Source organism: Pseudozyma hubeiensis (assembly GCF_000403515.1).
Source record: "Pseudozyma hubeiensis SY62 DNA, scaffold: PHS8, whole genome shotgun sequence".
Classification (NCBI taxonomy): Eukaryota; Fungi; Basidiomycota; class Ustilaginomycetes; order Ustilaginales; family Ustilaginaceae; genus Pseudozyma; species Pseudozyma hubeiensis.
In genome coordinates, this window is record NW_012133790.1 from 168894 (window position 1) to 191524 (window position 22631).

The window sequence follows — 22631 nt, forward strand, 5'->3', positions numbered from 1 at the left end:
GCGCAAGCGAGTCGCCCCTGCGCTTCACGTCAAACACGGCGCCGACCCTTTTCTCTCGCTGGATGGTCGGAAGATCCATCGTCAACGCTATGTCCCCTACACGCACGCTCAAGGGAGAAAATCTTTGACATTGACTCGTTGCTTTTCGAATGCTTACATTGTTGTTGAACTGCTATGTATTCGTCTGGGAGCAGGCCTTTGGTGTTTGGAACTGAAGCTAGTGCTTCCTGCAAGAGTGCCATCGCACGCATTCGAGCAATCTCTTGTGAAAAAAATTGACATCGTCGTCACGGACCTGATCGTCACTGCTGAGGTGTTGCTGGAAGACCTGGCGGTAATGATCGTTGCAGAGTCCATAGCGCCACGAAGACCTCTGTGCAGGTGGGATCACCGATTTCTGCTGCTCGACAGCAAGCGCCTGAGTAGAAGGAGAGGAATTGTCCGGCATCACCACTAGGTGCCCAGCAATCGTACAGCATCGCGGACATTGAATATGTGGGCCTACTGGATGGTCATGATGATCGAATATCGCAGTGTCCAGACAGCCGTGCCAGACCTTTTGCTCGGGTCCATGGCGTAGGTCGCACACAGATGTCTTGCAGTCAAAGTTGGCCCCTACCGCCGTGAGAATGCACAGTCCGATTTCTGAGTGAAGCTCGCGTCGTATTGCGAAAGGGCTTCCACATATGGATAAAGCGGTGAGATTCTCGCGTGTGTGTCCTGTAGTGAGGATAATTTGTGAGTACTCCCTGTCGATGTTGGATGTCGTGTTCCCCGACAAAGTAAGGGATTGCAGATTCGGCAGCGAAGCCAAAAGGTGTGCAGTTTCCACGTCTACGTTGAACAAAGTGAATCGCAATCGAACAAGCTGATCGAGCAACCCGGGCTGCGTTAAGGAAAAAGGTGGTGTCCAGCTGTCAAAGTCTTCGCCTATGGAGGGGCCAGTCATCAGCTTATGAAAGGATGGGCAAGTGTTCATGTAGATTTCGAGCTGCGACAGTTTATACGTCCATTCTAGCTGCGTTGGCTGGATAATGCTAACGAGATTCATAACTTCTCGCTCTTGAGGGTGCTGTGTCAAGATGAGCAACCGGGTGATGCTGCTGCTGTCAGGTCTCCTTGCGCGATGCATGAGAAACTTCAACAACGCGACGAGAAGCCACGTAAATCGAAGGTCTTGGTTGGGAGTCCAGCCGACGATCAATTCGAGTTCACGCACATGAGATACGTACTCGGGGTGAAGCTGAATAGTCTCGATGAGGCTAGATGACTGCTCGTAGTCTACCCAGACGATCCTCGCGTACAGTTCAGGCACCGTCAGACCGTGAAAATGCTTGCTCACACAGAGCAAATTGAGCACGTCCTTCGTATAAGCGATTGGAAGAATTATTCGAAATGGGTCGTCTTTGCGATAGACCTGCCTGATAGCGTGTCCAATGATACGCGACTGGATCTCGACTGGCAACCGCATGAAGGGAAAAAGTGCCTCCTTTGCTTTGTTGGATCGCTTCTTCTTTCGAAGCAAGACTAGGATTTTTGCGACCAGCAGAAGGGGCTTCATGATGTCTAGGGGAAATGTCCGAGTGATGGCAGTGTCAGAAGTGATCTACAGGAGGACAGAGTTGACTAAGAGCACGACCTAACGGAAGGGCAAGAGGGGAGGCCCGAAAGTGCGGAAGTGTCCTTTGCTGCGCTGCGCTGTCCTACAGAGCTCAGCTCTGCGCAGAAGCAAACTAACATTGTATTGGAGCCGGAAAAAAGAGCAAGCTGGAACGCGTGCGCTGCTGCGCATGTCGAGCGGATTCGACCCGAAAGTAACACTCTGCTGCACCGTAACTTGAAAGTGAGCGCGCATCACGTGCGTTCGCGACGCGCAGGCATGGGAATGTGACACTGGAATTGTGCCTCAATCTCTGTGACAAAAAATGGCCAACCGGATTCAAGTCCAACACTTTCTCGATGTGCCGCTCCGCCACCATCATTGTCGCCACCACCTCTCCCACCCACGCATCATCCTTCGACGGCCAACATGTCACGAACACGAGCACCGACGGGTCCCACACCCACCACGCCTCTGCGTCGAATCTCGCGCGGCTCGCTCAACGCCCTCTCGCACTCGGCATCCAAACAGCTCTCTGCAGGCGCAACGCCGCTTTCGTTCCTGCAAGGCGCCATGACGGATCTCGCCGAGGAAGTGGGCGTGCTGCAGCTCAACATGACCAACGTTGAAGCGGTTCACGAGAGTCTGCACAGCTTCAACGAGAACTTTGCCATGTACATCTACGGTCTCAAGATGAACGCATACTGCGTCGAGTGGCCCGAAGCGCCGCGCTACGAAAACTTTGATCGAGCAGAGAAGCGCATCGCTCAACAGGCACAGCAGTACGCCGCACAGCAGAACTTGGACGTGGCCTCGCAGACGTACATGCAGCAGCAAATGTCGCACCAGCAGCAGCAGCAACAGCAGATGTACAACCCAGCAGCAGATCAGACCTACGTCACCACCGACGACGAAAGCATCTACCGCAACGACGCACCCATCGCTGCACCAGCCAAGCCTGCGCTCAAGTCGGCACTCAAAAAGACGTCCAACGCTGCAACGACCGGCGCTGCTGCCAAAAAACCAGCCCCATCAGCAGCGGCAGCAGGAGCTGCGAAACCAAAGATGACACTGGCGCAAAAGAAGAAGCGCGAAGCATACAGCGACGAGATCATCGAAACGCTTCCACTCGAGTATCGAAGCGGCAACGAACCCAAGCAGAACGCCATCGCCAAGCACGTCTGCATGGCGCTCCTCGCTGCCGGAGGCAAAGGGCTGAGGATCGCCGACATCGTCAAGACGCCCGAGATGTCGCAGGCTAAGATCAACAAGACGCTCATCGCTCTGGTGGCTGCTAAGCATGTGGTCAAGGAGAGCGGCGGTGTGTACAGTCTCGACTCGGCTAGGCATCCAACGCTGCCTTAAGGTGCGTCGCGTGTTGAATGGATCTCACTGTCGTCGAAGAGGTTTTTTTTTTGCTTTGTATCGTTTCACGCAGCTAAGGCTGCTGTTGTATTGTATGTTCTTGCTATTCCGAATCGTCGTTCGGTTAATCTTATCCGCTAGGCTGAGCACTCGTCATGTCGATTCCAACAACTCAACTTCGAAGCCGGCTGAGATACAAGCCATCACGCTCTTCCTCTTCCAAACCATCCCCCAACCCCAATCTTACCCTGCCAACTCTTTCTCTACACCTTGTCGTTCGCCTTTTCCTTCTTCTCCTCTCTGATCCCCTCCAACCTTTGCTGTCTCTTCTTATCCTCCTCTATGGCGTCCTTGGTCAGTTTTCCGTCGGGATCCTGGGCGACTTTCGCCATGGCGTCGAAGTCGAGTTGGTCGGTCTGGGTTGCTAGGCGGTTCTGCTGTTTGTGGTCGAGACGCAGCTCTTTGTCCTTGACGAGGTGTTTGCCGCCGAAGAAGAGCGCGAGGCAGATCATCCCGCCGGTGAAGAGGAAGAGCGGGGTGATTTCGGGACGGTTCATCACGGATTTCACCTGGCAGTACGGATCGGAGAAGATGGGAGGGTTAGAAACGGAAAACAAGGCAAAGAAGGGTACGGTACGGGGGTGGGAGGAGGCACTTACTCCGCCGGCTTTGGCTCGAGATTGATCATCACGACGGATGAGGGTGGTGGTGAAGTTGCGGTTGGGTGCGAGGCCGAGTCGGGTTGCGATGGGGGAGGCGGCGGTGCGCGACGATGCGGATACCGCTCGAGCGAAGGATGAGGTCGGTGCGAATGGCCGCATTGTTCGAGGTAGAGATCTGACGCAGGATGGTATTGATACCGGATGATGATAGCGATGGTGGTAGTGTTCAACGACTGCCTCGACACAGATTGGTGCTACAGTCAAGTCACCGTTCATTCGGCTCGGAAGAAGCAGAGTCTCGTCTGCGGCAAAGGAATGCATTCGCGGATGAACCGCCTTGCGTATGACTGTGCTTTGAGCAATGACTTCATTTTGCGTCACTCACTCTTTGCCGCTTCAACGAGCTGGACCCTGCATTCCATTTTCTTCTCTTCGATGTAAGATCGATTTAACCAGCTCTCCTGAAAGGAGCCCTAGAATGCCAAATGCCGACATTTTCAGGGTCTGAATGAGAAGCTTTCTTCCTTCCCCAAGCTTTTGACCCTTTCTTCCACATCGGGTTCCTTCGACAACACCTTCCCGTCATCTCTCTCACTCCTGCAATCTCTCCACTCGAGCATCAGCCTACGATGCCTTCGGATCTCACCCCGACCGACGTGCAATCCGAACTCATCCGAGAAGAACAGCTCGACCTCGTCGATCCACTACGACACTTTCTCGCCATGAACGACGAACCCTCCCCCCCACCCACCTCCAGCGATGTTCGAGACCTTCCCAGCAGCACCGACTACAGCATCGTCCCCCAGCAGATCGAGAGCATCATCGATCGTCGGACCACCATCCGCTACTACCAAGACCTCTCGCGGAAACCTGTCCTCATCGATGAACAGCACCCTGCACCGGATGGCGATGCGGGGAAGGAGTGGTGGGACGTACATCTGAAGCTGGACATGACGACGGGCTGTGGTGGGAAGATATGGCCTGCGGCGGAGGTGCTGGGGGCATACATTGCTGGGAAATACTCTTCTCCGCCATTACCCGGCTCAGCGGAGGGGAAAGCGACCGTCAACGCTGGGTTCAACAATCACAACTTCGACTGGCGCAACAAACGCATCGTCGAACTGGGCTCCGGCACCGGCCTCGTCGGCTTCCTAGTCCACGCCCTCCACCTCTCGAATTGCACTATATCCGTCACCGATCAGGACGTAATGCTTCCCCTCATGCGCGACAACCTCCAACTCAATTTTCCTTCTTCAACCGATTCGATCTCCGTCGACGAACTCAACTGGGGCACCCGCTTACCACCCATTTTCCGCGAGCCGCTCCCGGATGTCCTGCTCCTAGCTGATTGCGTCTACCTCGAAAGCGCGTTCCAGCCGTTGATCGATACAATGCTCGACCTGTCGACGAGGGAGACAGAGATCCTGTTCTGCTATCAGAAGAGGAGGAAGGCGGACAAGCGGTTTTTCGGTCTGCTGAAGAAGAACTTTGTGTTCGAGGATGTCAAGGATGACGATGAGGTGAGGTGTAGGGAGTACCAGAGACAGGGGACGCAGTTGTTGCGGATTAGGAGGAAGTGAAGGATAGAGACAAGGGTATACGAAGGAATTGAATGAAATGGGTACTTTGAGTGGAAAGATGTGTGTGGATGGCGCATAATGTGTGTGGAGCTAGCAGATGATACAGCATTCGGCAGCGCCTCTTGGTTGCGAATCTGAGGTCGAGCCATCGCCACTAGGATGTTGTGCTGCTGCTGCAGCACCACCACGTGTGAGATTACGGATCGAAAATCCACTGACGTTCCTCTGAGTCTGCGGTGACCCCGGCTGCTGCTGCTGATCCAGACTGACCGTACCGCTCGTCCTCCCGCCCGCTCTCGCTCTCATCCGGCTCCTCTTACCCAACGTATCCCTTCCGCTCCCCGCATCTCCGCCTTGCCGCGCATCGCCGTTGGCACCCTCCGCATCCGCCTGCGAAAACTTCTCATGGATATCCTTGGCCGCCAACGCAAACGCCTCCTTAACATTCCACCCCGTTTTCGCACTCGCTTCAACGAACAGCAATCCTTCCTTTTCCGCAAACTCCTTCGCTTCCTGTGTCGGAACCTGTCGTCTCGCACCTTTGCTTCTTCTCCTCACCAACCTTGCTGCACCTTGGTCTTCCTCTACTCCGTCCTCCTGCTCCACGAGATCGTACATGTTCCCGACCAGCACCACCGTAACTTTCTCCTCCGCGTTCGTCCTCACATCGTCCAGCCAGCTCTTGACGTTGGCGAAAGAGGCTCTGTGGGTGACGTCGTACACGAGCAGCGCGCCGGCTGCACCGCGGTAGTAGGATCGGGTGATGGAGCGGAAGGATTCGCTTCCGGCCGTATCCCAGACCTGGACTTTGACGGTCTCGCCGTTGTCGAGGCGGATGAGGTGCGAGCCGAACTCGACGCCGATGGTCGGATCGGGTGAGGTGAGGAATCGGTCGTCGGTGAGCCGGACCAGGAGGGAGGATTTGCCCACGGAAGAGTCGCCAATCAGGATGAATTTTAGGATGTAGTCCCACCCAGAGGAGGGGGGCGCGGTGGACGGGCTGGCCGTGGAGCTGCTCGTGTAGGACGCGGATGGGATACGCGGAGGTGCCATGGTGGAGTATGATGAGAGAGAGCTGATGAGTCGGTGGAAGCAGAGTGCTGGGAAGAGTCGAGTCGAGTTGGTCCGTTGATTAGCTGTAGATATCAGTCGGATGCTCGATATGAAGTGCCGGTGATGCGGTCTCGATGGGGATGCGACCGATTATGCGATGCGGGAATGACTGACTGCTGTCTGATTGCGGCGGTGACGTCGAAGGGTGATGGTGAGGATGGTCGTTGAAGGGAGGACGGATTGGGTGGATGGCAGTCGCAATCAAGAGTGATATGGTGGAGGTGGCAGCAAAAGCGAGCGATCCAAAGCATCTGCATGGGATAAACTCGACCTAAATAGGGTCAAGGCACGCAAATGCCTTTTTCGTCAATTTACGCCATTCGCATCGCTCTACCTCCAGATCCACTTTTTCACGCCCCGCTTCTCGGCTCATCCACGACACTACCACGTTCAACCATTCTCTGAGTCTAAGACTTCACAGTCGACACCACCGTCATCGTCGTCAGAATAAAGTACATTTGGAATACACTGGCCATGCTGCAAGGAAACCAGACGTTTCCTTTCGCTTCATAATACAAGACACACCGGGTCTGCGCAGCCAGCCACTCAAACAGCAGCCGTAGGTCGATACTTTTCCGCCTTGCTCGGGCTCTGCGATCCAGCTCTGCCGGTCGCCATGTTGGACGATGCACCACTGCCGCCACCGCCATTGTTGCCGTTGCTGCTGTTGCTGGCACTGATGTTGTTGCTGGTATGAACACCGTTCGCGGTTCCGGGGATCGAGACGAGCGGTGCGCCCCTTCCGTTGTGATTCAGAAGCGCCTGCTGATGCTGCGCCGAAGTGACGCCGCTGCTCGAGTGAGCTAGGTCAAACAATCCTCCTCCATTCCCGGTCCCCGCCGCACCTCCAAACGCCCTCCCGAACAATCCGCCTCCACCGCTACTCCCCGCCGATCCATTCACCACCGTCGGCGGCGCCGATCCAGCCACACCGTTCACACCCGCACCAGGAGCAGCAAACGAATAGCTCGCACTCATAGCCATGTTCCCCTCCAACCAACTCGGCTTCTTGACCTCCCTCTCCTTGCTCCTCGGCGGCGAGCCGATCCCGCCCGTCCAGCCCGCCTCCCGCGCAGCGTCAAAGTAGCCCATCTCGTTGAAGAAGTCCCACACCTTGCCTAGCTTGTTCACGTCGATCTTGACCAGCGTACGGCACTCGCGGCGCGTCAGCTTGCCACCGCGTGCGATGAACTCGGCGATCAGCGTCGATTTGATCAGCAAGAATGGTTGCGGCAGGATGCGCAGCGCAGAGCAGAGCTGCACTTCGGCAGGCGTGAGCAGGCTGAGCGAGGGTGCCTTGGCGAGGTTGAGCGGTTGAGGCGGTTTGCGCGGCGTCTTTGGCTCTTCACCAGCACCACCCTTCTTGCCCTTGCCATCCTTGTCCGTTTTGCCGTCCTTGTCGGCTTTGCCGTCCTTGTCCTTTTTGGCGTCTTTGCCGTTGACTGCGGCGACTGCCGAGGCGGTGGATGTTGTCGAGGCTGCTGCCAGTGTCTCTTCCATGGGCGTGGGCGTGCTCGTTTCGCGCTGTCGTGCGCGCGCGGCGTCGATGCGGGGTCGAGCAGACGCCGAGATGGGCGTCGCCGCCGCTCCCGACGCCGGGAATGCCGCCAAGCCACCTGCTGCCAGCTCGGCTGCCCTACGTGCGCGCTCCGCCTTTTCACGTTCGTAGCTGCTCGCATCGTCCAAAGTCACGATACCCATCTTGCGATAGTGCTGCAGCTGCGCCGCTGCTTTGCGCAACGCCTCTTCGTAGCACAAGCCATTCAGGAAATCCTCGTAGTCCAGTGCGGTCTGCATCTGGGCGAAATGCTTGGTCCTCGAGAGCAGCTCCTTCTCCTCCTTGGGTCGTCGTCGTTCCGCTGCCTGGTTACGACGGTAGTCGACGAGATTGCGTTCAAACATGAAGTGCTTGCGCCGCAAACGTCGATCGAGACGCTCGTTGTACATGTCGATGACGGTGAGTTTGAGATGCAGGTCGGTAGGATCTTCGTCCCAGTCGAACGGCTTGTCTTCTGGCTCGGCATCCTTGTCTTTGTCCTTCTCCTTCTCCTTTGCATCTGCTGCCGACTGCTCTTCTGCTTCTTCGTCCGCAGCGGTGGCGGCGTTGCCGTCCTTGTCGTCTTCGGCGTTCTGCGTCGCCTTTTTGCTGGTGGGTCCACCACGACCGCTGGCTTCCATCCTGGCATGTCCTTGCGTCGCTTTGCTGCCCAATGCCTCCCATTCGGACGGCATGTCGGCGCCACCGAATTCGTAGACACGACCAAACTCGATGTCCTTGATAAGGTGCTCCGCGTCCTGTTCGTACTCGTGCTCGAATTCGAGTCGACCGGGCATGAACCCGACCAGCTCGCTATGGTTTGTGGGTGCGCTGACGAGCGGCTTGGCTGATTTGGGAGGCGAGTAGGAAGCTTGCGCTTCTCGAAGCGTCTCGACACGCCGCCTCTTGCGACGCTGAAACTCTTCTAGCGATATTGAGGATGTGAACGACATGGAAGGTCCGACGACCGGTGGTTCTTCTGTTGTGAGTTGGCATGCTACACGACTTCCCGTCCCCTCGTCGTCCACGAGCGGATCAAACACAGGCTTTGCGACGTGACTGTACCGCTGCATAGCTTGTCCGGCCCGCTGCTCGCCCCGATCAGTTCCATCGCGACCCTCAACGTAGACCTTGATGTAGTGATCCTGCACCTCCTCCTTGGTGCGGTTGCCGATGTGATCTGCAATGTCGGCCCAGTTGCCCAGCCCATACGTCTGACAGCCGTCTATGAGGAGCAGCTCCTCGTCCGCACCCCAATCGTCGCAAAAGATGGGATAGGCGTGCTGCTCCACCACGCGGTAGTCGTGCCACGCCCTGTGCTTGCCCGGTTGCGCACCGGAACAGAAGCAGGAAGCGCAGAGGTCAAAGTCGGTGCAGCCGCCTGCACACCGTATGCGGACGGTGAGCGTGATGTCAGCACCGCAGGCATCGCAATGGTAGCGCACACCGGGCTCGGCTGCGGCCGAGGTGGAGCCATCTTCGGTCTTTGGTGCGGGCTTGTTCTTGCGATGACTGACCGTCATTGTGGAGGAAAGGAGCCGCGGCGGCGACTGTGCCGGATGCGAGGTGTGCTAACGATGCTTATGCGTGCGCTGGGAAGAAGCTGATTGTCGATGGTGATGGGGTATATTGTTGTCGGTCAATGCACCTGCGCGTAGATTCGCAGTACAACCGACGATGGCTAACGGCCGGCGATGGCGACGAACCGACCGTGTATGCTGAAAGGCCCTTGGGTGATGATGATGCGAATGATGTCGGGTTGATCTAGGTGCAAAGTGGGGGTGAAAGGATCGGGATGAGGCTCGTGCGTTAGGGTCTCGGTGCGATGATGTCGGGGACAGCCGCGATGGCGAGCACGGTGATAGGGCGAGCCGCGGTGTGTGCCGGGAACGACAGCGTCGACAGCGACGACGATCACGACGATCACACCTCTGGTGTGGCAGGATCTTCTGCCGCGGCGCTGCTTGCCGGCTCGTCGAAGGGTTGGTACGGTCGACGCTTCTTTTGTGTGTGTTTGTTACACGATGCCGTCTTGCCGATCAGTAAAGTGGCCGATGTGAGAGCGGCGCGTTGAATGCAATGCGAAATGACAGCGCGCGCGTGTGCGTGTGACCACTGTTTTCCGCCTTCGATGCGGCAGAAACGCAGTCTTAATTTCCGGTCGGAATGATACAAAATGCCCCTTTTTCGAATCGATCTTGTTGGTATTGCCCGCTATGAAGTCGACCCAAGACGGGTACCAAACTGCAGCTTGAATGCTCCTGAAGCGATGACGCTGGACCAGAGGATGAAATTGAGACGATGAGAGGCCGTTTGGGACGATGAAAAAGGGGGGAGATTGGTGAGCGATGAGAGGTGAGAGATGCTGGTGTACGGGAAACGGTCGCGCGACGACCAAGCCATCTCGACTCTGCCGACACAGCAACTTAACCCAAAAAAGAAAATCAGCATCAATCAACTCAAGAGGGTCAGCTTGCCAAACGCCTCTCGTTTTGTGCCGTGTTTTTAGAAATTCGCTCGCAGCGATCGGGAAATTCCGAGGCAAGTCTCGATCTGGCTCACATGGAATGCTGTATCGTGCGGCATAATCATCTTATGATAATTCGGAATTCGGACATGTTGGCAAGGGTTCGAGAATTTTGGCTTTTTGGCACTGAGCGTTCCTTCCATTTTTTGTGCTTTGGGTGGAGTGATTTCTTCCTCTTCCTGCTCTCTCCTCCGCATTGTCCTTCACCTTCTCATCCCATCTTGACGAGGTCTGATACCCAGGCAATCACCACCACATCATGCCGAAATCAACAACATCGCCGGTCAGTAAGCGGGCGTCCACCTCGATGCCCTCCCCATCAAGCTCCAAGCTCAAGAAGAGCAGAGCACCCTCCCCCTCTCCTACTCCAGAAGCCTCCGAAGAAAGCGAAAGCAACAGTGTCGACGGTGATGATGACGACGACGAAAGCGACGATGACAGCCAAACGAACAGCGTCAGTCAAAGCAGCAGCGACTCCGACAATGACGACGACGACGCCTCCACCAAGGATGCATCAGGTGCAGACGAGGAGCACGACGAGAAAAAGGTGGCCACCATCGCCGAAGATGGCAAAAAGGTCGAGTTCTCCGACCTCGGTGTCATTCCACAAATTGTCGAAGCGTGTACCAACATGGGCTTCAAACATCCCACTCCTATCCAGGTCAAGGCCATCCCCGAAGCGCTCCAGGCACGCGACGTTATCGGTCTCGCCCAGACCGGATCAGGAAAGACGGCAGCGTTCACCATCCCCATCCTACAAGCCTTGTGGGATAACCCCAAGCCCTTCTTCGCGTGTGTACTCGCGCCGACGCGTGAGCTCGCCTACCAGATCTCGCAGCAGGTGGAAGCGCTCGGGTCCACCATCGGAGTACGCTCCGCCACCATCGTCGGTGGTATGGACATGATGTCGCAGTCCATCGCGCTCTCCAAACGACCACACGTCATCGTAGCCACACCAGGTCGTCTGCAAGATCACCTAGAAAACACAAAGGGCTTCAGCTTGCGAGGATTGCAGTACTTGGTCATGGATGAAGCCGATCGTTTGCTCGACATGGATTTCGGACCCATCATCGACAAGCTCCTCCAGTCGATCCCTCGTGAACGAAGGACGATGCTGTTCAGCGCCACCATGACCACCAAAGTGGCTAAACTGCAACGTGCCTCGCTCAAGAACCCGGTACGTGTCGAGGTAGACACGAAGTACACCACCGTATCCACGCTCAAGCAGCACTACATGTTTATGCCGTTCGCCCACAAGGACACCTACCTTGTCCACCTCGCCAACGAACAGGCAGGCCACTCGATCATCGTCTTCACCAGGACCGTGCACGACTCGCAGCGCCTGTCCATCTTGTTGCGGCTGCTCGGCTTCCCCGCCATCCCGCTCCACGGCCAGCTCAGCCAGCAAGCGCGTCTAGGTGCGCTCAACAAGTTCAAGACCGGCGGACGATCCATCCTCGTAGCCACCGACGTTGCCTCTCGTGGTCTCGACATCCCGGCGGTGGATCTGGTGGTGAACTACGACATCCCCACCAACTCGAAGGATTATATTCATCGTGTCGGCCGTACCGCTCGTGCTGGACGGTCGGGTCGTTCGGTCACGCTGGTGACGCAGTACGATGTCGAGCTGTTGCAGCGCATCGAGACGGTCATCGGGCTCAAGATGACCGAGTTCCCGGGTGGGAATGATAAGGAGGCGGTGATGCTGTTGAGCGAACGGGTGGCGGAAGCGCATAGGGCCGCGGTGAGGGAGTTGAAGGACAAAGGTGTGGGAGGCGCAGGCGGTTCGGGCAAGAGGAAGAGGAAGATGGATGGGAGGTACGGGGATGATATGGATCGAGACGATGATCAGGTCCAGGCTGGTTTGCCTGTGTCGGGTAATGGACGTCATCAGAACCAGAACAGAAAGAAGGGTCGTCGCTGAAAGTTCTTTCTAAGCGCGCTGTTGAAATTCTCATTTGTACTTGTACTTGTATGCTCACTTGCATTGGTCTGTCGCTCCCTTGTTCTGCACGTTGTGCGAGGTCTTGTGTCGTCGTGTTTGATGAGCGAAGCTGGAGTTTGTTAAGTGGATTCGGAAGTCGGCCTCGCTGTCGCCTCCACAAAGCAGAAAAAAAGCTTAAGGAGGACCCTGATTTGAATTTTTACCGACGTTGCGACTTTCTTCTCATCCTGCCATCACGCTCGCTACAGCCTCCCTCATCTCGAAATCCTCCATACATCGCTCTCGATGCGCAGACTTCCACGTCCGCTTTGATTCAATCCATCGCACTCGAGTCGCACGCCATCCACTGGCGTGCGTCGCTCGTCCAGCCATGCCTGCAGCATCCACCTCGGTGTGTGAGCAGTGCTCCCTCCAACCGTCCAAATACACCTGTCCCACCTGCAAGTTCCGCACCTGCTCTCTAGCATGCACACAATCACACAAAGCTTCGCACTCCTCCACAAAGCCCACCCCCACGACCACTCCATCTGCGGCATCCACTTCTGCATCCACCCCCACCCCCAAGACCGACACCACAGCCTTCGTCCCAATGACCGCGTACACAGAGGAAACAATGATGTCGGACTATCTCTTCCTCTCGTCCATCTCACGAAAGACCTCCGAAACCGGTCGAAACATCCTCTCCATGAACCTGCTTCCTCCTCCTCCTACCTCCACCAGCGCGGAAACGCACCACAAACCTTCTGCCTCCAGTGGTGGTGGGACGAGAATGACGAATCAGCAACGTCAACGCGAACAGCTCGTCAAACAGCTCCACTACCGACGTTTCAAAGTCATGATCCTACCGGACGGTATGGCGAGGAGAAAGATGAACGCATCCGGGTTCGTTGCCAAGGAGAAAAAGTTCGTCTTGAGCATCGAGCTCACATTTCCCCGAACTGCGGCCAAGGTGGTGCACAAGCAAGATTCCGCATCGACCGTTGAGGCAGTGATCCTCTTGGAACTACAGAATCGATCTTTTGCGAACAAGAAGGATCTTTCGAAGATCAAGGGTTCCCTCACATCCACGGCAGCAGGGGGAAAGCCGGTATGGATCGTCTCCACTCGTGTGTTGAGCGAATCGAACCTTGTCCTTCCGAAAAACGCCAAGCCCGTCGAGGGGGAGGGGACGCCGGCAGGTGAAAGCTTGGTAAAGCTGCAAAGCTGGCCGGAGGAATGGGCGGTTCTGGTGCCGGCGTATTCTGCAAGGCTGACGAACGAGAGTACGACGAGGTATTTGGAGTGGTGGAGTAGGAAGAGGAAGTGGGAGGAGGCGAATCCGGGGTTGGCCGAGGAGCAGAGGTTGCAAGCCGCGGTACAGGGAGTTGGAAGAGAGAAGGGAAGGGCGTGGGAGGGGAAGGGTCGAGGAGACGGTGGGTGGGGGAGAAAGCGCGATCGCGAAGGGGAGGGCCAGGTTGAAGATGGAAAGAGGAGATGGGGTCGCGCAGAAGAGCTGCAGGATGCAACGGTAGAGCCACCTGCAGCGGAGATGCCGCAGACACCTGCGACAACTGAAGCATCCACAGCTCCGACCTCGCAATCCCTCATCTCCAACACCCTCCTCTCCATGCTCAGCCAGCGTCTAGGTCGAGCCTCACGACCTGATCCTTCGCTCGACCCTCCTTCAATGCCAGCCCTCTCCCAACCAGCACCTCCTTCCGAATCTTCCCCGCAACCATCCATGCCCACCGCACAACCGGATTCCGCGCGCTCCATCCTGACGCACATCACCGCCCCGCACCGAACCACCCTTTCGTGGCTGCTGCAAACGCTTCCTGACGGATACAGTGTTGTCGAGTTCCCCGAACTGCGCATCGTACCCTCCGACGATGTGAAGCGGATACGAGGGGAGAAAGGGCTGGAGGTGGTGGAGCTGGTTGGCGAGGGAGAAGAGCACGTGGAGAGGGAGGAGAAGGAGGAGGCGGTGTCGACGGTGACGCAGGTCGCGGGGGCTTCGTTGGGATCGTTAGGGTTGCTGGCTGGGTACGGGTCCGAGTCGGATACCGAGTTGGAGGAGCAGGTGGTGGCGGTGGTAGACGAACCAAAGGCTGAGCCGAAGGAAGAGGATGGCGAAGAAGCATCAACGGTTCCGATGAATGAGGCGAATACGTCAACGCTTGCGCAACTCGCTCGCCAACATGGTTTCCTCTCTGCCCCCCACACGACCACCTAATGCTTGCACATCACACTCTGCAGCGCTCCCTCACACACATCGCTACACTCCTTTACAGTTCAATACACTCGCATTGCATCCCTTCTGTCTCTCCCTCACCCGGCAAACATCCACCTCCTCCCCACCGCCACCAAGAGCAACAACGCGTGTCCCACACGACACACCACACCGACACCTCTCCTCCCCCGCCCCTCATCCCTCGCGCTCGCCGTTGCTAGATCCACCAATGCCAGCACCAGAATTAGAAGGTTGATCGTGTCCGTTTGCAGGAGCGTAGCTTGTGTCGATGAGGTTGTTGGCAATGCGTACGCCAGCAGGTGAGGGGAGAGGATTTTCAAGAGGGCGAACGTCACGGCGAGCGATTCGCGCGGTAAACGTTGTGCGACCTGCCTCGCGACGGATCGACCTGCGATGGGGAACGAGGGTCCTGTTTCTCCGGGTGACAGGGGCAGGGGAGGCAACGCAGCCGGTCTATACAGCGCCAACGAGCTCTTCTCCCCAGACTCCCTACCTCTCTTTCTCCTCTCCTTCTTTCCCTCCTTCCTCCTGGCCCTCAACACCTCCAACACATCCTCACAGCTCGGTCTCTTACTCGCCTCCACCTGCAGCATCCGCTCCAACAACCCTAGCAACACCTCATCCCCCCTACCCCTCTCCTTTCCCCCGCTCCTCGACCTGCTGAATCCCTTATACCTTCCAATCTCCCCCCTCAACCTACCTAAGTCATCCAGATCTCCCTCCCACGGCAAGCGGAAAAACACCAGCAGATGCAGAATCATCCCTACACTCCACACGTCGCTCTTGCTGCTCAGTTCGTCCAACTTGCCCGTCAACGGGTTGACCAGCACCGCCTCGGGGGATATGTACTCCATCGTACCCGTGTGACCCGATCGCACACGCGTCCAGTTGTCGTGTAGAAAGAGGGAGGATCCGAAATCCGAAAGCAGCGCTCGAGGGATGAGCGAGTCCTCGTCCCAATGCAAGAGGATGTTGCCCGGTTTGATGTCGAGGTGGAGAATGCCGCGGGAGTGGAGGAAGGAGAGACCGGAGACGATGTCGTGCAGGAGAGAGTAGATCTCTTCTGTTCGGAGGAGGTGGATTGCCGCACCGTTGGTTAAGGGGGTAGTGGTGGTGGGAGGAGCAGGAGATGGATTGGGAGAAGTGGTGGAGGCAGATCGAGCGGCTCTGCGTTGTCGAAGTGCCGCTTTCAACGTCTCGATCTTCTTCCTTTCCGAGCCACCACCCGCGCTACTCTTCACCCCCTTCCCCTCGTCCTCCCCGTCCTCTCCTTCTCCCATCTTCCCTCCTCCCCCATCTCCCCCCTCCCCCGCCCTCCGGCTGATCCAATCAGCCAAACTCCCTCCATTCGCCGCCATCATCAACACGAACAACGTCGGCACCTCCGGCCCCCACCTCCGCGGCTCCTTCCAGTTCTCGATCCACGCATGCTGATATCCCACCAGATTCTCATGGTGCAGACTTTCCATGAGATGCACCTCGTTCAAGCTCTGCAGCAGGCTCTGTGCGTGGTCGCCCACGGGGATTTTTTTCACGGCGTACTTGCCAAGCTTGTTGCCGTTTAGAACGTGTTGGCAGAGGTAGACCGTTCCGCGGGCACCGCGACCGAGTTGGTGGAGTTCGATGAAGAAGCGCGAGTAGTAGCCTTGGGCGGAGGAGGTTTGCGAGAGAGGCTCCGGTGGGGGGCTGGAGGTTCCGGAGGAGGGGGGTTGAGGGGTCGAGGTACCGGATACGGAGGAGAAGCGGTTGCGAGGGGTAGGCGGACGAGAGGCGGGGGAGAAGGAAGAGTCGGGTAATGCAGTGGTGCTGGTGTTGGTCGTGTTGGTGGAAGCCTGCGCTAGGAGTCGAAAGTAGTTCGGAGCGATGAAGGCGGGCGATTCGTGATCTGCTTGAGTCGAAGGGTAGTCGGTGTCAAAGTGCGCATCGAGATTCTCCTCGTGGATCGGCCACGGCCGAGCGCATGTAGGACAGATTGATTCGCCTGTAGAATTACGCAGCGGCTCTGCTCGGTGGAACTGCTGCAGGACATTTCGAGACCCACGATGCGGCACGAGTGGCGCGTCGTCGTGGGAAGAAGCACGGCTTTCGTCTGGTGACCGTGATCGCATAGGATGCTTTTGAAGTGACAGCTCGTTCGAGACTGCATCGTAGTAGGCCGCATGATCTCGTGTTCGGAGTACGATTTGGAGATCGCTAGCACGAGGTGCGGGCACAAGATCGAGACTCGACGAGGAGGAGGATCCGCCAGTTCTGGCGTCTGCCGAGTGCGGCTGATCGAGGATGACGTTGGTCGCCCACGCCGTGTCTGATAACCGTAATGGTGACGGCCGATGTGCATGTGCCATCGTGACGATTCCAGAGCTTGACTCCACGCCTCGCAAGGGATGTGCTCGATCGCTCGTCAAGGGTGGCTTTTCGCTTTCCGCTGACCTTGAAACTTTGTGAATTCGTACTTGCAATGCCGTACTGTTCTGCCAGATGGCACACGAGACGAGCTCACATGGCCAGCACTGCAGCACCTCAGCGTACAGAGCGCTGTTGGCTGCGCCAGAGAACCCGTGTCCAGCGCTAGACGATGTGGGCTGTCGTTTGAGTGGTGTTCCAGATGGTGGTTGGCTGGCGAGGTGATTTAAGCTCATGCGTCTCAGGGTCCACGTCAGAAGGACAAATTGCGCCGCACAGACGCACCGCTCTCAGCCGTGACGCCCGATGTCCGCTCTGAGATCGCGATTCGGCCATGCTTTCCTCGTCTGTTCTCATCCACCGCGCTGATTCACAGACCAGAACACCCTCACGTTTGATGCTAAGAATCCAATTTTATGAACAAGATCAATAGACAAAGATCGACCAAAGTTATCAATCCGGTCGACGACCCCTCATGCTGCCCCTTCATCCATCGCCTACTTGAGGCTGATCGTAACACTAGCCAACGTACCGGGCAGGTCCTCCGATCCCTGGGCAACCAAAAAGTACACGCTTCCCACCGTGATCAGCACGAGCAACAGCACGCTCGATCCGAGCAGCACAAACTCGGTGCTGACGTCCTTCTTCTCGCACGCTGCACCCGCCCAGTAGGTCTTCTTTCCTCGGCGCTCCTCGGTAGCCTTGCACTGGCAACGGTAGCACGGCTTGCCGCCTTTGCTGGTCTTGACGGCTTTGCCGTGACCGGAGCAATTGTTGGTGGCCTTCTCGAGCGATGACTGCGAGGTGAAGCAGGTGCCAGCTAGGTTCTTGGGGAGTGCCGAGGGTTTGGATGATGGTTTGCTCTTCAGCATGTCTGGACGGACGGCAGCAGCGGATGCGCGCTGGAAGGGGCGCAGGAGATCAGATGATCGTTTCGAGAGGTGCGATGCGTCGAATTCGACGTTGTCCGTGACGACGAAGGCGATCGAGGCAGCACGACCCTGCTTTTGGGATCGACTCTGGAAGAACGAAGTGACTTGCTCGACCGCAGCACGCACCATCTCCTTGGCCTTGACGTACTCGGTACTGTCCGCGCCGTAAGTGCTTTCCACCTGTTGCAGACCAGAGAAACGCAGAGGCTGCAGTGAAAGGTCCTGTGCCGCCGCCCCGGACGAGGTCCCCTTCAGCTTGGCCAACAATGCTTCGGCCGACTGCAGCTCCTGCTCGAGCTTGTTAAACGCCGACGACTTGAACGAAGCTGCCTGTTGAGACCACGTTGCTGCAACGTCGTTCGTCTTGGTAGTGAGCCACTCGATGCTGGCGCCAAAGCCGTCCAGGAAGCTCCCGGTGAGGTGCGAGAGCGTCGAATCGGATGCCTTGAGTGCTTGCGATGCGCTGGTCATGTAGCTGTCAAACAGAGCATCGAAAGAGTAGGAGCTGGGTGCGGCCTCGATACTGTGCGTGGCGTGAACACCGTTGGGAACCACATCTATCAAAAAGGAGCACGTTAAGGAGCACGGTGGACGGATTGTCAGTCAGATTCAGCTCGAATATGCATCGCCCTTCTGTACCGCTACTCACCATCGTGTGCAGATCCATGCATCAACACCAGCAAGCGGTTCTGCTCGTCCCGATGACCGTCAAAGAGGCGCTCGACCATGCCTTTTTGATCGACCTGTACGTCGCCCGCCTTGTTGCTGTGCAGCACGTGCGCCCACATGTCCGAGTTGTCCTCGCCCAAAGCATCGCCGATGCTGATGTGGTGAGATAGGATGCGATTCGCTTCTTCCGCGTTAATGCCGATAGGTGCGGCGGCGAGGTTGTGTGCAGGAGATAGATACAGGCTCGTCTTGGCAGAAGCACCAGTGACTGCCACGGTTGCTGCTGCCAACGTCAACGATACAAGAGATGCGCCTGCGATGCGAACCATGTTGTATGTGCTCCTTCCGGTTCCTGTCAATCGAGAGGTTGGGGGCGATGATGTGGATCGAGACGGTGGAGATGGGAATGGCAAGTCGAGCCATGCGATGACGATCAAAACCGACCGCGCGCTGTGCAACCGACCAAGAATTGGAATCTGTCTTTGCTGAGCCACGACACAGAGAGTGACGCTCGTTTGCTGCTGCCCCCCTATGCACGCCAAATTCAATTTTCTGGCTCTCGCTCTGCGTCCGTGCGACGAGACTTTGCTGAAATTTCGAGCCGAATAGCACTGTTACACCGCCACGTCCTTGTTTCCCTTGGCATGGTCTCACCACAAGGTCTGCCTTCGACGACGAGTGCAAGCTCTGAGGAACACAAATGAGACCTTTCATGTGGCCAGAGTCCACACAGCGGAACGAGAAAACAAACGAATGGTATTCTACGCTTCCAGGGGACAGAAGACGCATTGGGACAAAGCAGAACGACGCAGAGACAGTGAAAAAGGGTGAATGTGTATACCAACCAACTGAGTATATCGACGAGTATCTACGAGGCATACGGGGGACTGATGGGCGAGGCGCCAACAGCACCAGTCTTGGCAGGGGCCGCGAACGACGAGCTGTCCGGACCCAGCTTGGACGCATCCTCATCCACACCCACCTTGAGCGAGTCGAGGATCGCCATGGCACTGTTGCCGTTGCTACCGTTGACGCTGCCCACCGCGGGACCACGACGCGACTCTCTTCGGCTTGCACGGCGATCGGCATTCAACGACGTATCCTGGCTGGCGCCGTTGATCTGCCTCGACGAGAGCGTCGAAGAGGTGCCCAGCGCCTCGCGCAGGTCGTTGACACCGGTCGAAGGCACCTGCATGCTCATGCGGCTGCTCCTGTTGACCGACGCAGACGACGCGTTGTTGCCGTTGACGACAGCACTGCTGCCGTTGAGACCGTTGATGGGCGTGTACGAAGGACGACGCGAGGCCGGCTGCGAGCCAGCTGAAAGCGACGAGTGCGCGTACGGGTTGGCTCCGGCGAACGCTTCGTCCACCGCAATGCCCACGTTCCAGTCCCGGTCCAGCCAGCGCTTGAGCACCGTGGCATCCAGCTGCGTGGCGCTCTGCAGCTTAGAACTCGAAACAAGACTGTTGACCACCGACGATCCACTGATCGAAGGCGAGCTGCTGCTGCTCGATTCTCCGAGCTCGTTGATGGTGCCAACCGCCGAGAAGGGCACGACCTCTGGAGGTAACGTGAGACCACCCACAGGCGACGGTCCGGGCTCGATACCTAGCGATGGGATCTGCGAAAGCACGCTCTGAGCGGCGCTTGACACGGAGCTCGCGTCGAACGTCTCGCCGAGCTTGGCAAGCACGCGGGCTGCCACCATGCGCGACGAAAGCCGGCGCTGATTCTCGAGTCCAGTGTTGACACCGCCACCGTGCACCGTCAATCGGCTGCCGGCATCCTTGTCGAGCGCGTTCAACATCGGTGTCAAAGCCAGCGCGGCACTGCACGGAAGCGCCGTGACCGCATGCTCCAGCGCCTGAGCCACCGCCACGTAGTCGACGGGGAGCGCCGCAGTCGACTCATCCGACGCCTTTCCGGAACCGCCGCTGTTGAGCGAGCCTGGACGACCAGGATCGGCGTTGATGCGGTCCAGTTGTGGCAGCAGCTCCAACGGCGACTCTCGCAGGTTGCCGAGCACCTGTGCTGGTGGCGAGAGGCTCTTGCTCAGGCACATGACGTGAGCTGCTGCACCGAGCGCATGCATCGCACCGATCGCATCGCCCACCCTTTCGCCGATGGGAGCGGCGGCAAACACGGCGCTCTCGCGCTCGAGCTGCTCGCGGTCGAACTCGTCCCGGAAGAGCGTGATGAGCGTTTGGGCGTAAGCGAGACGTACGGCGTGGTTGGGCGAGGCGAGGAGGCTGGCTGTCGGGAGGATCGATGAGGGTGCCACACGGTTGCGCGTGCCAGCGTGAGCCAGTCCGATCTTGCTCTCGGCTGAGCCCGCTGCCGCCTTGCCCTTGTCAGCCTGTGCACCGCGAGCCTGCTTGTTCGAGGCATCGGCACCGCCCGACTTGACATCGACCGCCTCGTGAATCTCACCACTCGACTGGTGTGTGGCTTTGAGCACGCCTTGCAAGCAGAACAGGAGAACGCGGATGCTCTCGTCACGCTGCTCGGGACCGGCGCTGGCGAGGCGCTGGCGATGGATGTGACTGTTGAGATCCTGCTGCTCGCCGCGATGGACGGCGCCAAGGTTGTTCGCCTTGACCGAAGCCGCGTCTGAGGCGGTCTCGGGCATCTGGAGCGCGGCGATGCGCCCAGCAATCTCCTCGACAATGTCGTTGATCTGGTCGGCGTAGTAGACGTGCGTGCCGAGACCGCTGATGCATTCGACGAGCGGAGGCAGAAGCGGATCGCGCGTGTCCTTGTAGACTCTGCGGACGGCGAGAGCAGAGAGGTTGCTGAGCGTGTCCGAAGTGCTGAGACCGATCAGGCTGAGCTGACCGGTGAGGATGGTGCGCGACATTTCAATGAGCGATAGATGCTTGTTGGTAGCCTTGCCTTCGCCGTTCTCGGCGAGGTGGTCGACGAGCGTGTCGAGAACGACAAAGCGGTACTGAAGCGAGGTCCAGCTGCAGAGCGATTCCGCGAGCCAGCAGCACCACTGCGCGTCGTCCCAGTGGGAGACGGCTTGGCGACCATCGGTAGGGGCGGGGATCGAAAGTGTCGACTTGTTGTCGAGCCAGGCGATGACGTTCTGCACGACGCTCTGCACCTGGACCGCGTCTGCATGGCGAAGCAGACCTCGAAGCGTGCCGATGGCCGCCGAGATGACGTCCTCAGAAGAGGGACCCTTTTCGCCGGCGACGTGAGCCGAGATGGAGCGAGTTCGACGGATGGCAAGCGGCTTTTTGGCGATGTTGAATTCGGCATAGGTGGGCTCCCCTTCGGTGGCCTTCTTTGATTCGCTGCGAAGCCAATCGAGAGTGACGCGGTTTGCCTTTGCGTTTTCGACGAGAGCGGGAGCGAGAAGCGAAATGAGCTGTTTGGAGGTGGACGAATAGACAGCGTCGGAAGCCACGGCTCCGGCGAGAGCACCGAGACCGATGAGACGGGTACGGTTGCGCTGCTCTGCATCCTCGCCTAGCGAAGCGTCTGCAGCGGTAGGACGTTCGACAGCGAGAGTTGCGAAGGATCGCAGGAGACGCTGGAAGCCATCGTCTACCGAAGTGGTGGCAGGGTCGAGGAAAGAAGCGAGAGCGTAAAAGGTGCTGGCGGCTCGAGCGCTGATCTCGAGATCGCGTGGACGTGCGGGCGTAGGCTGTGCAGCATCGAGAGCAGCAGCGATGATGGACTGAGCGGGCTTGAGGAAGTAGTTGAGGGAGGATTTGCACTCGGCGAGCAGATTCTTAGTGATGCCGAGCGTGATCATCAGGCCAGCCTTGCCCTTGTCGGCAGCAGGCCCGGAGCCCTTGGCGGCACGCGCATCCGCCTGCGCCTTGGACTCGAGGAGGTTGCCGACCTTGGTGAGCTTGGCAGGCTTGTTCTGAGCATAGTAGGTGAGGCGCCCGAGCTCGTTGGAGTTGGGGCGGTACTCAGGAGCCGAAGTGACGAGAGCCTTGGGAGGCGGGTAGCAGTCGTCGACGAGCTTCTTGTGGTTGGATTTGGGGATGCACATCTTGAAGCTGAATGGGAGAGGGTATCCTCGAGGCTAGCCAATGGGTGTCCTGAGGG

At 57.8% G+C, this 22631-nt stretch overlaps 11 protein-coding genes across 11 annotated transcripts; 5 read left to right on the top strand and 6 right to left on the bottom strand.

Moving 5' to 3' along the window:
• Positions 1 to 217: 217 nt before the first annotated feature.
• On the bottom strand, positions 218 to 1561 carry PHSY_000560 (hypothetical protein; the record flags this gene model as incomplete). The annotated part of the gene is made up of 1 exon (XM_012331196.1): positions 218 to 1561. The coding sequence occupies one exon, from the start codon at positions 1559 to 1561 to the stop codon at positions 218 to 220; it is 1344 nt and encodes a 447-aa protein (XP_012186586.1).
• Positions 1562 to 2173: 612 nt separating this feature from the next.
• Positions 2174 to 2965, top strand: PHSY_000561 (hypothetical protein; the record flags this gene model as incomplete). Its single annotated transcript, XM_012331197.1, has 1 exon — positions 2174 to 2965. One exon carries the CDS (start codon positions 2174 to 2176, stop codon positions 2963 to 2965), a length of 792 nt encoding a protein of 263 aa, XP_012186587.1.
• Positions 2966 to 3228: 263 nt separating this feature from the next.
• PHSY_000562 (hypothetical protein) lies at positions 3229 to 3948 on the bottom strand (the record flags this gene model as incomplete). The annotated part of the gene is made up of 1 exon (XM_012331198.1): positions 3229 to 3948. The coding sequence occupies one exon, from the start codon at positions 3946 to 3948 to the stop codon at positions 3229 to 3231; it is 720 nt and encodes a 239-aa protein (XP_012186588.1).
• Positions 3949 to 4256: 308 nt separating this feature from the next.
• PHSY_000563 (hypothetical protein) lies at positions 4257 to 5207 on the top strand (the record flags this gene model as incomplete). Its single annotated transcript, XM_012331199.1, has 1 exon — positions 4257 to 5207. One exon carries the CDS (start codon positions 4257 to 4259, stop codon positions 5205 to 5207), a length of 951 nt encoding a protein of 316 aa, XP_012186589.1.
• Positions 5208 to 5297: 90 nt separating this feature from the next.
• PHSY_000564 (hypothetical protein) lies at positions 5298 to 6260 on the bottom strand (the record flags this gene model as incomplete). Its single annotated transcript, XM_012331200.1, has 1 exon — positions 5298 to 6260. One exon carries the CDS (start codon positions 6258 to 6260, stop codon positions 5298 to 5300), a length of 963 nt encoding a protein of 320 aa, XP_012186590.1.
• Positions 6261 to 6866: 606 nt separating this feature from the next.
• On the bottom strand, positions 6867 to 9380 carry PHSY_000565 (hypothetical protein; the record flags this gene model as incomplete). The annotated part of the gene is made up of 1 exon (XM_012331201.1): positions 6867 to 9380. One exon carries the CDS (start codon positions 9378 to 9380, stop codon positions 6867 to 6869), a length of 2514 nt encoding a protein of 837 aa, XP_012186591.1.
• A 302-nt stretch (positions 9381 to 9682) lies between these two features.
• Positions 9683 to 9931, top strand: PHSY_000566 (external NADH-ubiquinone oxidoreductase; the record flags this gene model as incomplete). The annotated part of the gene is made up of 1 exon (XM_012331202.1): positions 9683 to 9931. The coding sequence occupies one exon, from the start codon at positions 9683 to 9685 to the stop codon at positions 9929 to 9931; it is 249 nt and encodes an 82-aa protein (XP_012186592.1).
• A 760-nt stretch (positions 9932 to 10691) lies between these two features.
• On the top strand, positions 10692 to 12308 carry PHSY_000567 (hypothetical protein; the record flags this gene model as incomplete). Its single annotated transcript, XM_012331203.1, has 1 exon — positions 10692 to 12308. The coding sequence occupies one exon, from the start codon at positions 10692 to 10694 to the stop codon at positions 12306 to 12308; it is 1617 nt and encodes a 538-aa protein (XP_012186593.1).
• A 391-nt stretch (positions 12309 to 12699) lies between these two features.
• Positions 12700 to 14541, top strand: PHSY_000568 (hypothetical protein; the record flags this gene model as incomplete). The annotated part of the gene is made up of 1 exon (XM_012331204.1): positions 12700 to 14541. The coding sequence occupies one exon, from the start codon at positions 12700 to 12702 to the stop codon at positions 14539 to 14541; it is 1842 nt and encodes a 613-aa protein (XP_012186594.1).
• Positions 14542 to 14733: 192 nt separating this feature from the next.
• Positions 14734 to 18892, bottom strand: PHSY_000569 (likely protein kinase; the record flags this gene model as incomplete). Its single annotated transcript, XM_012331205.1, has 4 exons — positions 14734 to 14947; positions 15235 to 17101; positions 17495 to 18451; positions 18544 to 18892. 4 exons carry the CDS (start codon positions 18890 to 18892, stop codon positions 14734 to 14736), a joined length of 3387 nt encoding a protein of 1128 aa, XP_012186595.1.
• A 539-nt stretch (positions 18893 to 19431) lies between these two features.
• On the bottom strand, positions 19432 to 22575 carry PHSY_000570 (cellular morphogenesis-related protein; the record flags this gene model as incomplete). Its single annotated transcript, XM_012331206.1, has 1 exon — positions 19432 to 22575. One exon carries the CDS (start codon positions 22573 to 22575, stop codon positions 19432 to 19434), a length of 3144 nt encoding a protein of 1047 aa, XP_012186596.1.
• Between the last annotated feature and the right edge of the window lie 56 nt (positions 22576 to 22631).